The sequence below is a fragment of the Nomascus leucogenys genome, chromosome 11 (assembly GCF_006542625.1).
Source record: "Nomascus leucogenys isolate Asia chromosome 11, Asia_NLE_v1, whole genome shotgun sequence".
NCBI lineage: Eukaryota > Metazoa > Chordata > Mammalia > Primates > Hylobatidae > Nomascus > Nomascus leucogenys.
In genome coordinates, this window is record NC_044391.1 from 72,396,448 (window position 1) to 72,411,442 (window position 14,995).

Sequence of the window (14,995 nt, forward strand, 5' to 3'; positions counted from 1 at the left end):
TCACTGCTGACAGTACTCTTGAAACATTCCCTCTGGGACACCCATAATCTCCCAGTTTCCTTTTTCCTCTTTCTCTTTGGATATTGCTGCTCAGTGTCTTTTGCTGGCTTCTCCTCCTCCTAAACCAAAAAATTAACTGTCAGTGTTCTTCAGGAATTGGTCCTAGGTCAGTTTTTATCTATGTGCATTCTCTCCCTACGTGATCTCATCCAATTTTATTGCTTTACATAATATCTATATCCAAATAATGCCCAAATGTACATCTTTCTTCTAGACCTCTTCACTGAACTCCAGATTCATGTAACTGACTATTTACTTTACATCTCCACTTGGTGGTCTCATAGCATCTCAGACTCGATGTGCCCCAAAAGGAACACATGATTTTTAGTGCTGAGCTCTTCTCCCCACCTCTTTCTTGCCCTAAACTGCAAGCCTGCTCCTCCCTTGTCTTATCCATAATGCCACCACTATTTATTAGTTGCATGAGCTGCCTGAAAAACATTTTGAATGTACTTTCAGAATGTTTTTAGAATCCATTCATCTTTTTCCATCTCCAATGCGATAGTATTGTCTTTCACCAGACATTTCTTAAAGAGGTAAATCAGCTATCAGACATCTTTTTAAAATCTTTCAAAAGCTTTTCATTGCAATTAGAATCAATTCTAAAAGACTTACCATGGTTAATGTTTAAGGTCCAACATTAACTGGTATCAACTGATCTCTCTAACCTCATTTTTTCCTTGTGCCATTTCACCTCACTACCCAGCCCCTAGCCACATTGGCCTTCTTTCAGTTCCTACAACAAGCAGACCTCTTTCCCTAGAGTCTTCAGTGTGCTTTCTCTTCTACTTGGGACATTCTGTGAAGGTTCTCAGTTCCTTCTTAGCTTTAGAACTCAGCTATTGGAGCAGTCTTCCCTGACCACCATCTCAAAGCCAGATCTCTGCTACCATTCTCTTTCATAGCAACTTGTTTATCACCCTCATTGTAATTATTGCAATCTGTAATCACTTAATTATTGATATACACTTTTGTTTGACTCTCCCACTAGACTACAAGCTCCATGAAGACAGCACTGTGTGCCTGATTCACCATGATCACCAGTGCCTATTATAATGGCTGGCACATAGTGGGCACTCAGTCAATGTTTGACAAATATGTGAAATATATTCACCTATATTGCAACCCTCAGCACTGGCTACAAATTAGAATGACTCCAGAGAGCTTAAGGTAAAATAGCAGTGCCCAAGCCCTACCCCCAGAGACTATAATTTAATTAGTGTTATGTGAGGCCCAAGATCAGTAGTTTTAGAAAGTTCTTCAGATGATTCTAATGTACAGTCAAAGAAGAGAATCACTGCCCAAAATGAACTATGGGGGATGCTGAAGGTATTACTAAAATCCTACCTTGGGAAAAAGACTTCTCAGCATCAGTTTATAAATGACAAGATGAGAAAGAGCAAATTGGCTGACTTGCGTGGGTTTCATGCAACAATATTACATGGAGAATGCTGAGGAATACGAACTAAACTGGAGGTTATGAGAATGGAAGAAATGTCTGGTTCAGGAGGCAACAGAATATGAAGCCATAAGTATGAGCGAGCTGTGTGACTGAAGCCATTGCTGGCCTGGTCCAGTGGGTTGCTTTCTTTCCTTTTCTACCTGCAGGGTCTGGCATGCACCACATCGGGAGACATAAGGAGATGCCCATAGCAGTACTCTGGGCAGTGTGGAAAGGTCCAGATAGATAATTGGGAGGACTTCTTTTCTCTTCCCTTCCCTTTCCCCCTTCTACATGCCCCAGGATGCCAAGTCTTGAGTGCCCATCCAGCAGGGAAGTAGACAGTTGAAGAAATGACCATAGAATGACTTCAGCACAAGGAGCGGGGAAGCTTAGGGAACCTGAATGTGAGTAGGGAGGAGAAAAAGAGAAAATAGGTCCAAGGAGGAAAGCATTTTTCTTCTCTGCTGACGGTGAGCACTGCCACCTGGGCAGCACACACTGGCAAGAGAAACAAGGGAGGAGAACCAGTCAGTGGAAGAGAGCTGACCTCTGGGGTCTCTTAATGGAATGTGACTCATATGTGAAATAAAGGACCCCTAATACAGTCTCTGGCCTCTGAGTGTGTGATGCATTGGCTCACATTTACAATGATTGGGATAAGGGCTACAAACCTACCCTTACACAATTGGGGCTTAGAGCCAGGGTCTGCATGGACATTACAACTGTTAATAAACACCTTCCAAAGTTCCAAGGGCTTCTGGGTACGATATGAGATTTAAGGGGAATTAGGAAGTCTGTGATTCCAAAGTGGCCTGTTTATCCCCAGAGGTCACAAATTGTCAGTCCATCTGCCCCTCAAATATGTTTTGTTGTCGTAACAGTTTTTTTTTTGAGTTATTGAACATTTTGATATTTAAAAATAAGTATTGGAGGCTTAAGAAAACACTGGGTGATCTAAAAACACTCGGCCTTTATCCTCTGCAAGACACAGATCTGGAGCTGGCTCCTTCCCTTCCTTTCTCCCCTTTTCTTCCTTCCCTGATTCACAAACCTTTATTGAGCCCATGCTTTTACAACAAATTTGAAGGTGGGTGAGACAGAATAGAATGCAGGCACAGGTCCTGATCATTCCCGCATATATTTGTGTGCTCAGGTTTTCCTTGCATTAGGCCTGGCCAAAGGCAGAGATAAGATCTGGAATTTGGATTAAATTCTGTATTCTCTGAGTCATCTTGCTTTTCAAATGCTGTTAGTTTGGTCGTCTGTCAGATCTGTCAAATAATTTGTCTTCCAAATGCGCTGTTCTTCAGAATTTCATTCAGAAGCTGGAGCGCTAGACGGCTGTGCTGCTAATAAGCTGTTGCGTCTCACCTTCACTCCAGCTTTGCTTTTCTCTGCTTTATGATGCCAGGTCAAGACTCCCCAAACTAGTTCTGCCTTTTCAGCTGTTTTCTGTCAAACATGAGCACCAGGGGGAGAGAGAAGACAAGAAAAGAAAAGGCAGAAAGGCCCACACCTTCCACTTCACTTGTAGTTCTCCCAGATGGCAGCAACTGGGGAGTTTCCAACCCTTTCCCACACTACTAGAAACCCTTCATGGTGTCCCAGTGCCAAGTCCTCAAGGTCTGAGACACAATGCTCTGGGGCCTCTCCTCAAGCTTCTAGGTTCTGGCAATGCCAAACTCTTTTGTTGGTTCCCCCAAGCCCTAGGGGTGGTAGCTGCTTTCTGACATTACCGTCTTGGAGTTACCTTGGAGTCTCCTTTTTGTTTGTCAGTCCACCAACACCTGTTGAACCAACTCCCTGTAGCTCAAACTTGAGCCAGCCTCAGAATCTCCTGAAGGGCTTATTAAAATACAGATGGCCATCCTCCCCCAGACCCCCAAGTTTCTGATTTAGTGGATCTGGGGTAGGGCCTGAGAATTTGCTGCTTTATCAAGTTTCCAGATGATGCAGATGCTGCTCATCTGGGAACTCCAGTTTGAGAACCACTGCTTTACATTCCTTCTGTTAAAATTGTGTGTAATGGTCATCAGTAAAACAGCACACCACCCGGATCCACCAGTTTGGTTTTGGATGTTTGGTGAGCAGAAGTAATCCCAACTCTCTTTTCTCATCTGGACTTTCACATGTGATTGAATCACTTTCTCATTTGGTCTGCCCACACCCTGAGCCTGTGCTCTTGGCTCTTCTGCTCTGATTGCAAAGCCCTTGGCCTTTGTTTATGATATTCCATCCCTCTCCTCACTGGCTCATGTCTTATTGCTTCAAAGCGCCTGTTCTACCAGTTCCATCTCATCTGAATTCTGATTGCTGAAACCTGTTCTGTCTAAATGACCAAGTTAATATCTCCTTTCTAGGCTTGCTATTTCAAGTCAGCAAATTCATATTGAATTGTCCACTGTGTATAGAGCTTCATGCTGAATGCTTTTGTTAGAGATACAAAGATGTAAAAGGCTTAGACTCTTCCCTTATAGGATAATCATCTGTACAATTTAAAACTGTATTATATACTTGTGACAAATCTAAAGAAAATATTAGCAGAGTCTCCACTGGAGGGATCTACATTAGTTGGGTGAATAATGTGATTAGCAGGATGTGGATGGGGTGAGACCCTAAGCAGTGTGCACAAGTAACAATGAACAGAGGCTACACTGCGAGTGACCTCCTGTTAACTACAGGGCTTTGTTTTATAGAGAGAGAGATCTATACACGTTTGTGGCTGGGGTTCAATTGTGTGAGAGAAGGGAGTAGTGTCAAGAGCAAGAAAATACCTTGAGCCTGGTGCCTGGTGGCTGGCAGCCAAAGGGCAACTTCAGGAGAAAAAGAAACAGTCGAATAGAGATTTTCATTACATTGTTTGCTTTATGTGAGTTGTTATCTTTCTGTATCCCTCCATGAAACCATCAATAAAATTACTTGCCTCCCAGGAATCTGACAAAGTGTTGGATCTTTTTGCAAATTTAGAATGAGGTGAAGTCAGAGATCTCCTACAGAACAGCTACATATAAATTATACCCACATTTTTCATTTTCTCATCTTTCTCCTTCTCCCACTTGCAGATAGTAAGCACCATTTGGTACGAACTGGGTTTTATATTCTTTTCCATCAGCCCTGGCTATTGAGTAGCACATGTTTATTGATGAACTAATTTCTGGCTTTAGAGTTTATCCTTGCCCAGATACACCTAGCATTAGGCTACACAAAGTGTCTACAGGCTTGAATATGGCTGCTCATATGTGGGTGGAACACTGGCCCTTTACTCTTTTTTGATGCCATTTATTTATTTTTATTATTATGTATAAATAATAGCACATTATTGAACACTGAGGAATATTGAAAAGTATGAGCAAAAATAAAAGTCCCCCATAGTGTCGTGGGTCAGAGACAACCACGACCAACAGACTGGAGTCTCTATTGTTTTCTGTCTGTCTATCTATCTATCTATCTATCTATCTATCTATCTATCTATCTATCATCATGTATCTATCTCTTTCATATATATATATAGCCCCCATATATACATATATGTATTTTATATGTATATTCTCTTTATTTTATATATATAATCAAATTAGGTTCACAATGTTTAGATAAGTTTACATACTGCTTTTTCCATGTAACTTTTTGAGACAAGCGTTTATCCTCTTGATTACATCTTCAAAAATATAATTTAATATCAGCATCATAGTTATTCATATAGGTGTCCATAAAGTATTTATTGAATTCCCTACTGTTGAGCAAGTGTGGTATTTCCACACTTTTTGTTATTATATGTAATACTACAGTGTGCATCCATGTATATATGTTAAGATTATTACTTCATATTTAGGTAGACCGTCTTTTTGACATATTGAAAAGCACATTTGTCTTCAGAGGTAGAATTTTGTACTTACTTGAAATGAAGCTCAAAAGGTACAACCCTAGGGGACCATGCAGAATTTCAAAGGGTTTTCCAAAAGCATTGTACATGAAGAAGGCTGTCCCCACCATGGTTAACACAATAAGGATGGCAGAGAAGAGAATGACATTGACGTGGATGCTCACTGGGATTGCTTTGAGCAAATCTGGAAAAACTGAAGATAAGACAAAACTAGGGTTAGAAGAAGTTTCATTAGCAGTAGTCTGCAAGTATAATTTTAAAAATCAAATCTCTCTTTTTTAATTTCAAACATCATTAAAATCCTTCTGATGAATACATTCTCACTTACTAATTTATAAGGTGTTTACAAAAAGGTTTAAAGATAGGATCATTTTATAGAGTTTACCAGTAAAAATTAGCAAAGAGGAGATTTGAGGTAATTTATTTTCTGTAAAAAAATATTTACATATTGGTCATATGTAATGATTTAAACAAATAATTGCTGGCTTTATAACCCAAATCTGTACATTTTAATAACCAATCTTTCAATGACCTTTCTCGGTAGTTACTTAAAAAAATCTATCTTAACTTGCAATGATATTTTAAGTTTGGAGATATCTGGGGAGTTCAAACATCAGGAAGTTTTCATATTTACTTTGTTAACAAAAAAATTGTTTCTAGTCTACACCAAGATTAAAGAATGGAGATATTTTCAGTCAACTTCAATATTTTAATGTAGCACAAAGCTGTGGGAAAATAATTCTGGTACTATGGGAAATATTTCCACGTAGAAAACATGCCAAATCTATTTCTAGATTTTGTGTTCAGGGCAAGTTTTTCTCGTTTGCAGAGAAAGCAAAACCCTACATTTTAGGGCTTCTTTCATCTGGTGAAGCATCAGCATGCTTGGCATCAGCAAATCTGGCAGGACCAATCTGGAGAAGTTTAATTCAGTTCATTTTAGTTCCCCAAACATGTATCAAGTGCTTAAGTTATTTACTGAGCACCTACTGTGTGCCAGGCATTATTCTAGGTGTTGGAAGCAGAGCCATAAAACAAGATGGACAAGATTCCTGTTGTCTCACAGAGCTTATAACCTAATGGGAGAAGACAGACCATTAGAAAGTAAACAAACAAATAAACGTGATAGCTTATCTCCAAAGATGGCCACAATCAATGTTTTTCCCCCTTTTACACATGTGTCACTTCTCATTTAAGAGGTAGAATTTTTTCCCCAATGCCTTTGAACTTGGATTGGCCTTTGATTGCTTTGACCTCCTGAATATGGCAGCAGAAGTACATTGTGCCAGTTCCAGGCCTGTTTGATAACAGAACCAGCAGTCTCTGCTGTTTTTTTTGGAAGCTTGAGTTGCCAAGAAGTTGTCTACTCTTCTGGAGAGAAAGGCTGCCTGGAGGAGCACTGAGGCACCAGACACACAAGGGAAGAAGCTGTTTTGGATGTCAAGCCCAGAATAGATGACTCCAACCCAGTTGCTATGTAACTGCAACAGTTAGGAGGGGCCCTATCAAGAACTGTCCAGGTGAATTAGTAAATTTTTGTTTTAAGCTCCTGAACTTTATAGAGGAGCTGTTATCCAGTGGTAACAATGATAGAGGTGTAGAAATTTTAGGCAGACAGGGGCAGGCCCCTGGAAAAACCTCACCTTTGAGCTGAAAAGCCTGAAACCCACAGCCCAAAGTGAGAACTTCCATCCCTGTGTGCCCACTCTTTCCCTATTGGTTCTTTCTGAATAATGTCTTTTTACCAATAGCATGTTGCTTTTTCCAAAATTATGTATGGCCCGTCCCACCCCCTATCCTCTGCCTATAAACACCCCAGTCTCCGCCAGTAGAGAAGAGAAGTGGCTGGACATCAGAGAGAGGCAACTTGACTTCAGAGATGGTGGCTGGACATTGGAGAGATGTGACTTGACTTCAGGGGAGAGTGACCTGCCCTTCCCATTCCCTTTTCAGCTTCTCTCTCTGCTGAGGGCCACTTTCATTGCTCAATAAAATTCTCTGCATTCACCATCCTTCAGTTTGTCTGTGTGACCTCATTCCTCTTGGGCACCAAACAAGAATTCAGGATGCACAAATTGTGGGTACCCAAAAAGACTGTCACCCTGGCCCTTTGCCCTCACTGGCAGAGGGCAGCCACCCCACATGATGAAGCAAAGGGCCCACTGAGCTGACAACACACTGCTGTCCACAGATGGCAGAGCTACGAGAGCATTGCAACACACCCTCTGGGGCCCTGGGGTTGCAGGCACCCCCACCAGGATGCTGCCGCAGGGCCTGCATGGAGTTCGCTCCTGACAGCACTAAAGCAGCCAGCTGGTTCCTACACTCACTCACTCATGTGCTCCCTCCTGCAAGAGGTTGAGCAGGGCAGGCCGAGTAAATGGGGTACCCCTGTTGGGAGTCCCATGAAGGGGTCAAGAAAATAGCCTCCATCAACAATAAGATAGTTTCAGATAGTGATACATATGATGGAGAATTAAAATAGGGTAATGGGATTTTGAGTGATCTGAGTGGATGGCCGTGGTCAGGAAAGTGACACAAGCTGACACCTGAATGTTGAGAAGGAAATCACCCTTTAAAGATCTACAGGAAGAACTTTCCAGGGAAAAGAAGCACAACTGAGGCAGGAATGAGCCCGTGCAGTGGAGCCTGGTGAATGGTGGGGTGGCAGAAGTGGGATTATTGTGCTGGGATCAGATTGTTGTACCCACTGGATCTTGGCCTGTTGACCATGGCGAGGAGTTTGCTTTTTATTCTAAATTTATTAGGAAGCCACTAGAGAGTTTTAAGTAGGAGAGGGACACAATCTCCTTCATGATATTAAAAGATCATTCTGAGTGCTGACTAGTGATCACAAGGGGGTGGGGAAGGACAAATGTCCAGAGATCTAAGGGAGGCTATTTTCAGAGGTGAAAGATGGGGGCTGGCCTACGAGGGGAGAGGTTGTCAGATTTGGGATACATTTTGGAGATGGAAGATAGGACTTGTTAAAAAAAAAAAAAGAATCCAGGCTGGGCACGGTGGCTCACGCCTGTAATCCCAGCACTTTGGGAGGCCGAGGCGAGTGGATCACGAGGTCAGAAGGCTGAGGCAGGAGAATTGCTTGAACCCAGGAGGCAGAGGTTGCAGTGAGCCAAGGTCTCACCACTGCACTCCAGCCTGGGCAACAGAGTGAGAATCCATCTCAAAAAAAAAAGAAGAGTCAAGGATTACTTCAAAATTTTTCTCCCGAGCAACTGAATAAATGGTGATGCTGTTAACTGAGATAGAGTAGTAGAAGAGACACGCTTGGGCCCCACGATGGGAAGTGATGCAAGAGTTCTGTCTTAGATATTTTACATTTGAGTTGCCTTAAAACCTCCAAGTAGAAATGTCAGATAGGATTTATGTTTCTGGAGGTCCGGGGAGAAGACTGGGGTGTTAAAGAGGACTGGGACTAGGGTAAGGCAAACAAGGTGCCTAGGGTGGAAAAGGTAAGGTGGTAGTCACCCTCCAGGGCCAGTCCTGCACTTGCATGGGCCCGATAAAGAATGTTTCCTTAAACTTTATGTGCTAGGTGCTCAGTGACCTCTCCCTAGTCCTAGCCCTGGTATTTAAACCCATTGGAATAGACATCCCAAGGAGATGAACCCAGGGAGAAGCTGTAGTTCAAGAAAGAAGCCCTGGGGCTCCCCCATGTCTACAAGCACAGAAGAGGAGAAAACCCAACCAAGAAGACTGGGAAAAGAATAATTTGTGAATTAGGAGCAGACCCATGAGTGAGACAGCAGGGAAGCAAATGAAAAAAAATGTTTCAAGGAGGAGTAAGTAGTCATCTGTACAAATGCATGCCTCATGGCCACAACACTCTACTCCTGACCATATGCTGGAAGTGGGCCAGGAGAGAAAGTTTGATTGGTTCAGAACAAGCCCTTTGCCACTGCTGGATGTAACTAACTACACATGTACATACATGAAATAAGCTTAGTGCTATCCAATAGGGAGCATCCTCTTCGTAAATACAGAGGTGTTTGGATCCTGATGGTGTTTACCAGTGTCCTCACTCAGGAGTCATGGCCAGGTCATTTGACTGCTGAGGTTCAGTTGCACTACATTTCCTTTATCTTCTCACAATCAGAGAAATGCACATTAAAACTATGAGATACCACTTTCAACACATCATGTTTACAAAGACAAAAACATTTAGCAGTATCCTGTGTTAGCTAGGGTACAGGGAAATGGGGACCCTTGTGCGTTTTTTTTGGGAGTGTAAATTGTTATAACCTCCTTTGAGGCAGCTGGGCAATATCTATAAAGCATTAAAATGCACATACCCTTTAGCTCAGCAATTTAACTTTCAGGATTTTATCCTATGAATATTTTTGCACATGAATCCACTAAAGTATTACAAGGATATTCATTGCAGCATTTGTTGATAATAAGAAGAGGTTGGAAATAACATACATGTTTAGCAATAGTATATTCATGCAATGAAGTATTAGTCAAAGAATGAAGCAAATCTATAACAACATGTATGGAATTATTCATCAAAATGTGATGTGAGGTGAAAAAACAAGCCAAATAAATGAAGACATATGTGCACCATTCTGCTATTTGGGAAAAAAGCCAAAAGGGAATGTGAATAATAACAAATATTAATAATTCTTTAAGTACTTATCTGATTTAATTCTCTCAACAGCCCTATGAGATAGGTACCATTATTAAAAACTGAGGCACAGAGGCCATGTACCATGCCCAAGATTTATACTTAGTGAGTGGCATAATAGGAATTCGAATTCATATTCTCACTCTTAACCACCTTGTTACAGCCACCTTAGGGACTGGCATGTGTGTCTAGGCAGAGACTATTTGTACAAAAGTGGTAACATTGCTTCTGGGAAGGGAGACTGAGGAACAGTTCACTATGTACCTTTTTGCACTAAAATATATATTTTTTTACTTTTCTGCAAGCATTGTCTATTCAATGAATACAAAAATACTTTTTTTAATACTTGGAAGAATAAATGAAGACATAAAAATTCCTATGACTGTAATAGATTAAAAGAAATTTAAGTGACATATTAATAAAATGTAATGTATGGCTATTGTTTCTGAATCTGGTTTGTGATTTGAACAGACCGTTTCTTTTTTTTTTTTCTCGCAAATATCAGTTTTCTTTTTTTTAGTTTTATTTTATTATTATTATACTTTAAGTTTTGGGGTATATGTGCACAATGTGCAGGTTTGTTACATATGTATACATGTGCCTTGTTGGTGTGCTGCACCCATTAACTTGTCATTTAGCATTAGGTATATCTCCTAATGCTGTCCCTCCCCCCTCCCCCCACCCCACAACAGTCCCCAGACTGTTCCCCTTCCTGTGTCCATGAGTTCTCATTGTTCAATTCCCACCTATGAGTGAGAACATGCAGTGTTTGGTTTTTTGTCCTTGCGATAGTTTACTGAGAATGATGATTTCCAGTTTCATCAATGTCCCTACAAAGGACATGAACTCAACATTTTTATGGCTGCATAGTATTCCATGGTGTATATGTGCAACATTTGCTTAATCCAGTCTATCGTTGTTGGACATTTGGGTTGGTTCCAAGTCTTTGCTATTGTGAATAGTGCCGCAATAAACATACGTGTGCATGTGTCTTTATAGCAGCATGATTTATAGTCCTTTGGGTATATACTCAGTAATGGGATGGCTGGGTCAAATGGTATTTCTAGTTCTAGATCCCTGAGGAATCGCCACACTGACTTCCACAATGGTTGAACTAGTTTACAGTCCCACCAACAGTGTAAAAGTGTTCCTATTTCTCCACATCTTCTCCAGCACCTGTTATTTCCTGACTTTTTAATGATGGCCATTCTAACTGGTGTGAGATGGTATCTCATTGTGGTTTTGATTTGCATTTCTCTGATGGCCAGTGATGGTGAGCATTTTTTCATGTCTTTTGGCTTCATAAATGTCTTCTTTTGAGAAGTGTCTGTTCATATCCTTTGCCCACTTTTTGATGGGGTTTTTTTTTCTTGTAAATTTGTTTGAGTTCATTGTAGATTCTGGATATTAGCCCTTTGTCAGATGAGTAGGTTGGGAAAATTTTCTCCCATTCTGTAGGTTGCCTGTTCACTCTGATGGTAGTTTCTTTTGCTGTGCAGAAGCTCTTTAGTTTAATTAGATCCCATTTGTTAATTTTGGCTTTTGTTGCCATTGCTTTTGGTGTTTTAGACAGGAAGTCCTTGCCCATGCCTATGTCCTGAATGGTAATGCCTGGGTTTTCTTCTAGGGTTTTTATGGTTTTAGGTCTAACATTTAAGTCTTTAATCCATCTTGAATTAATTTTTGTATAAGGTGTAAGGAAGGGATCCAGTTTCAGCTTTCTACATATGGCTAACTAGTTTTCCCAGCACCATTTATTAAATAGGGAATCCTTTCCCCATTGCTTGTTTTTGTCAGGTTTGTCAAAGATGAGATAGTTGTAGATATGCGGCGTTATTTCTGAGGGCTCTGTTCTGTTCCATTGATCTATATCTCTGTTTTGGTACCAGTATCATGCTGTTTTGGTTACTGTAGCCTTGTAGTATAGTGATGCCTGAAGCTTTGTTCTTTTGGCTTAGGATTGACTTGGCAATGCGGGCTCTTTTTTGGTTCCATATGAACTTTAAAGTAGCTTTTTCCAATTCTGAGAAGAAAGTCATTGGTAGCTTGATGGGGATGGCATTGAATCTATAAATTACCTTGGGCAGTATGGCCATTTTCATGATATTGATTCTTCCTACCCTTGAGCATGGAATGTTCTTCCATTTGTTTGTATCCTCTTTTGTTTCATTGAGCAGTGGTTTGTAGTTCTCCTTGAAGAGGTCCTTCATGTCCCTTGTAAGTTGGATTCCTAGGTATTTTATTCTCTTTGGAGCAATTGTGAATGGGAGTTCAGCTCATGATTTGGCTCTCTGTTTGTCTGTTATTGGTGTATAAGAATGCTTGTGATTTTTGTACATTGACTTTGTATCCTGAGATTTTGCTGAAGTTGCTTATCAGCTAAAGGAGATTTTGGGCTGAGACAATGGGGTTTTCTAGATATACAATCATGTCATCTGCAAACAGGGACAATTTGACTTCCTCTTTTCCTAATTGAATACCCTTTATTTCCTTCTCCTGACTAATTGCCCTGGCCAGAACTTCCAACATGTGTTGAATAGGAGTGGTGAGAGAGGGCATCCCTGTCTTGTGCCAGTTTTCAAAGGGAATGCTTCCAGTTTTTGCCCGTTCAGTATGATATTGGCTGTGGGTTTGTCATAGATAGCTCTTATTATTTTGAGATACGTCCCATCAGTACTTAATTTATTGAGAGTTTTTAGCATGAAGTATTGTTGAATTTTGTCAAAGGCCTTTTCTGCATCTATTGAGATAATCACGTGGTTTTTGTCTTTGGTTCTGTTTATATGCTGGATTACATTTATTGATTTGTGTATGTTGAACCAGCCTTGCATCCCAGGGATGAAGCCCACTTGATCATGGTGGATAAGCTTTTTGATGTGCTGCTGGATTTGGTTTGCCAGTATTTTATTGAGGATCTTTGCATCAATGTTCATCAAGGATATTGGTCTAAAATTCTCTTTTTTGGTTGTGTCTCTGTCCGGCTTTGCTATCAGGATGATGCTGGCCTCATAAAATGAGTTAGGGAGGATTCCCTCTTTTTTTATTGATTGGAATAGTTTCAGAAGGAATGGTACCAGTTCCTCCTTGTACCTCTGGTAGAATTCGGCTGTGAATCCATCTGGTCCTGGACTCTTTTTGGTTGGTAAGCCGTTGATTATTGTCACAATTTCAGAGCCTGTTATTGGTCTTTTCAGAGATTCAACTTCTTCCTGGTTTAGTCTTGGGAGGGTGTATGTGTTGAGGAATTTATCCATTTCTTCTAGATTTTCTAGTTTATTTGCATAGAGGTGTTTGTAGTATTCTCTGATGGTAGTTTGTATTTCTGTGGGATCAGTGGTGATATCCCCTTTATCATTGTTTATTGCATCTATTTGATTCTTCTCTCTTTTCTTCTTTATTAGTCTTGCTAGCGGTCTATCAATTTTGTTGATCTTTTCAAAAAACCAGCTCCTGGATTCATTAATTTTTTGAAGGGTTTTTTGTGTCTCTATTTTCTTCAGTTCTGCTCTGATTTTAGTTATTTCTTGCCTTCTGCTAGCTTTTGAATGTGTTTGCTCTTGCTTTTCTAGTTCTTTTAATCGTGATGTTAGGGTGTCAATTTTGGATCTTTCCTGCTTTCTCTTGTGGGCATTTAGTGCCATAAATTTCCCTCTACACACTGCTTTGAATGTGTCCCAGAGATTCTGGTAGGTTGTGTCTTTGTTCTCACTGGTTTCAAAGAACATCTTTATTTCTGCCTTCATTTCGTTATGTACCCAGTAGTCATTCAGGAGCAGGTTGTTCAGTTTCCATGTAGTTGAGCGGTTTTGAGTGAGTTTCTTAATCCTGAGTTCTAGTTTGATTGCACTGTGGTTGAACAGACCATTTCTAAGAAGACGATTTTGAGATAGCGAGGGAAAATTGGACATGGACTGGGTATTAGATGATATTTTATCATTGTTGTAGATTTTGTTGGTTATGTTAATGGTGTTGTGGTTGTGCCTTTAAAAGTCCTTATTGGTTAAAAATGATATGGATGAATCAATGGCTGGATGGCTGGATGGATAGACAAAGATAAAATATGTAAGGACACCCATAGGTCCAAAACAAAGGGATGGAGGAAAATCTACCAAGCAAACAGAAAACAGAAAGAAGCAGGGGTTGCAATCCTAATTTCAGACAAAAAAGACTTCAAACCAACAAAGATAAAAAAAGACAAAGAAGGGCATTACATAATGGTAAAGGGTTCAATTCAACAAGAAGATCTAACTATCCTAAATATATATGCATCCAACACAGAAGCACCCAGATTCATAAAGCAAGTTCTTAGAGATCTATAAAGAGACATAGACTCCCACACAATAGTAGTAGGAGACTTCAGTGCTTCACTGACAGTATTAGATCATTGAGGCAGAAAATTAGCAAAGATATTCAGGATCTGAACTCAACATTGGACTAAATGGATCTAATAGACCTCCACAGAACTCTCTACCCAAAACCAACAGAATATACATTCTTCTCATCACCACATGGCACATAGTCTAAAATCAACTACATAATTGGACATAAAACAATCCTCAGCAAATGCAAAAGAACCAAAATCATATCAAACACCCTCAGACAACAGTACAATAAAAATAGAAGTCAAGACTAAGAAAATTGCTCAAAACCATGCAATTACATGGAAATTAAACAACATGTTCCTGAATGACTTTGGATAAATAATGAATTTAAGACAGAAATCAAGAAGTTTTTTCATACTAATGAGAACAAAGATACAACATACCAGACTCTCTGGGACACAGCTAAGGCAGTGTTAAGAGTTAAATTTATAGCACTAAATGTCCACATCAAAAAGTTAGATCTCAAGTTAACAAACTAACATCAGAACTGAAAGAATTAGAGAAGCAAGAACAAGTCAACTCCAAAGCTAGCACAAGACAAGAAATAACCAAAATCATAGCTGAACTGAAGGATTGATACA

The 14,995-nt window shown here is 40.2% G+C and overlaps 1 protein-coding gene across 3 annotated transcripts in view; it reads right to left on the minus strand.

Annotated features, from left to right (window-relative positions):
- CLRN1 (clarin 1) overlaps positions 1-14,995 on the minus strand; it is a 48,342-nt gene that overhangs the window by 8,750 nt on the left and 24,597 nt on the right. The window contains exons 1-2 of one of the 3 annotated variants that reach the window (XM_012510575.2): positions 7,643-8,057; positions 5,401-5,580 (exon numbers count right to left, since the gene is read on the minus strand). In XM_012510575.2, the coding sequence (XP_012366029.1) occupies positions 5,401-5,580; positions 7,643-7,667 (205 nt within the window). In that variant the 5' untranslated portion in view covers positions 7,668-8,057. Of the gene's footprint in view, positions 1-4,278; positions 4,318-5,400; positions 5,581-7,642; positions 8,058-14,995 lie in introns of those variants that run through there. The other 2 variants (XM_003256294.2, XM_003256293.2) reach the window with 2 other exon arrangements.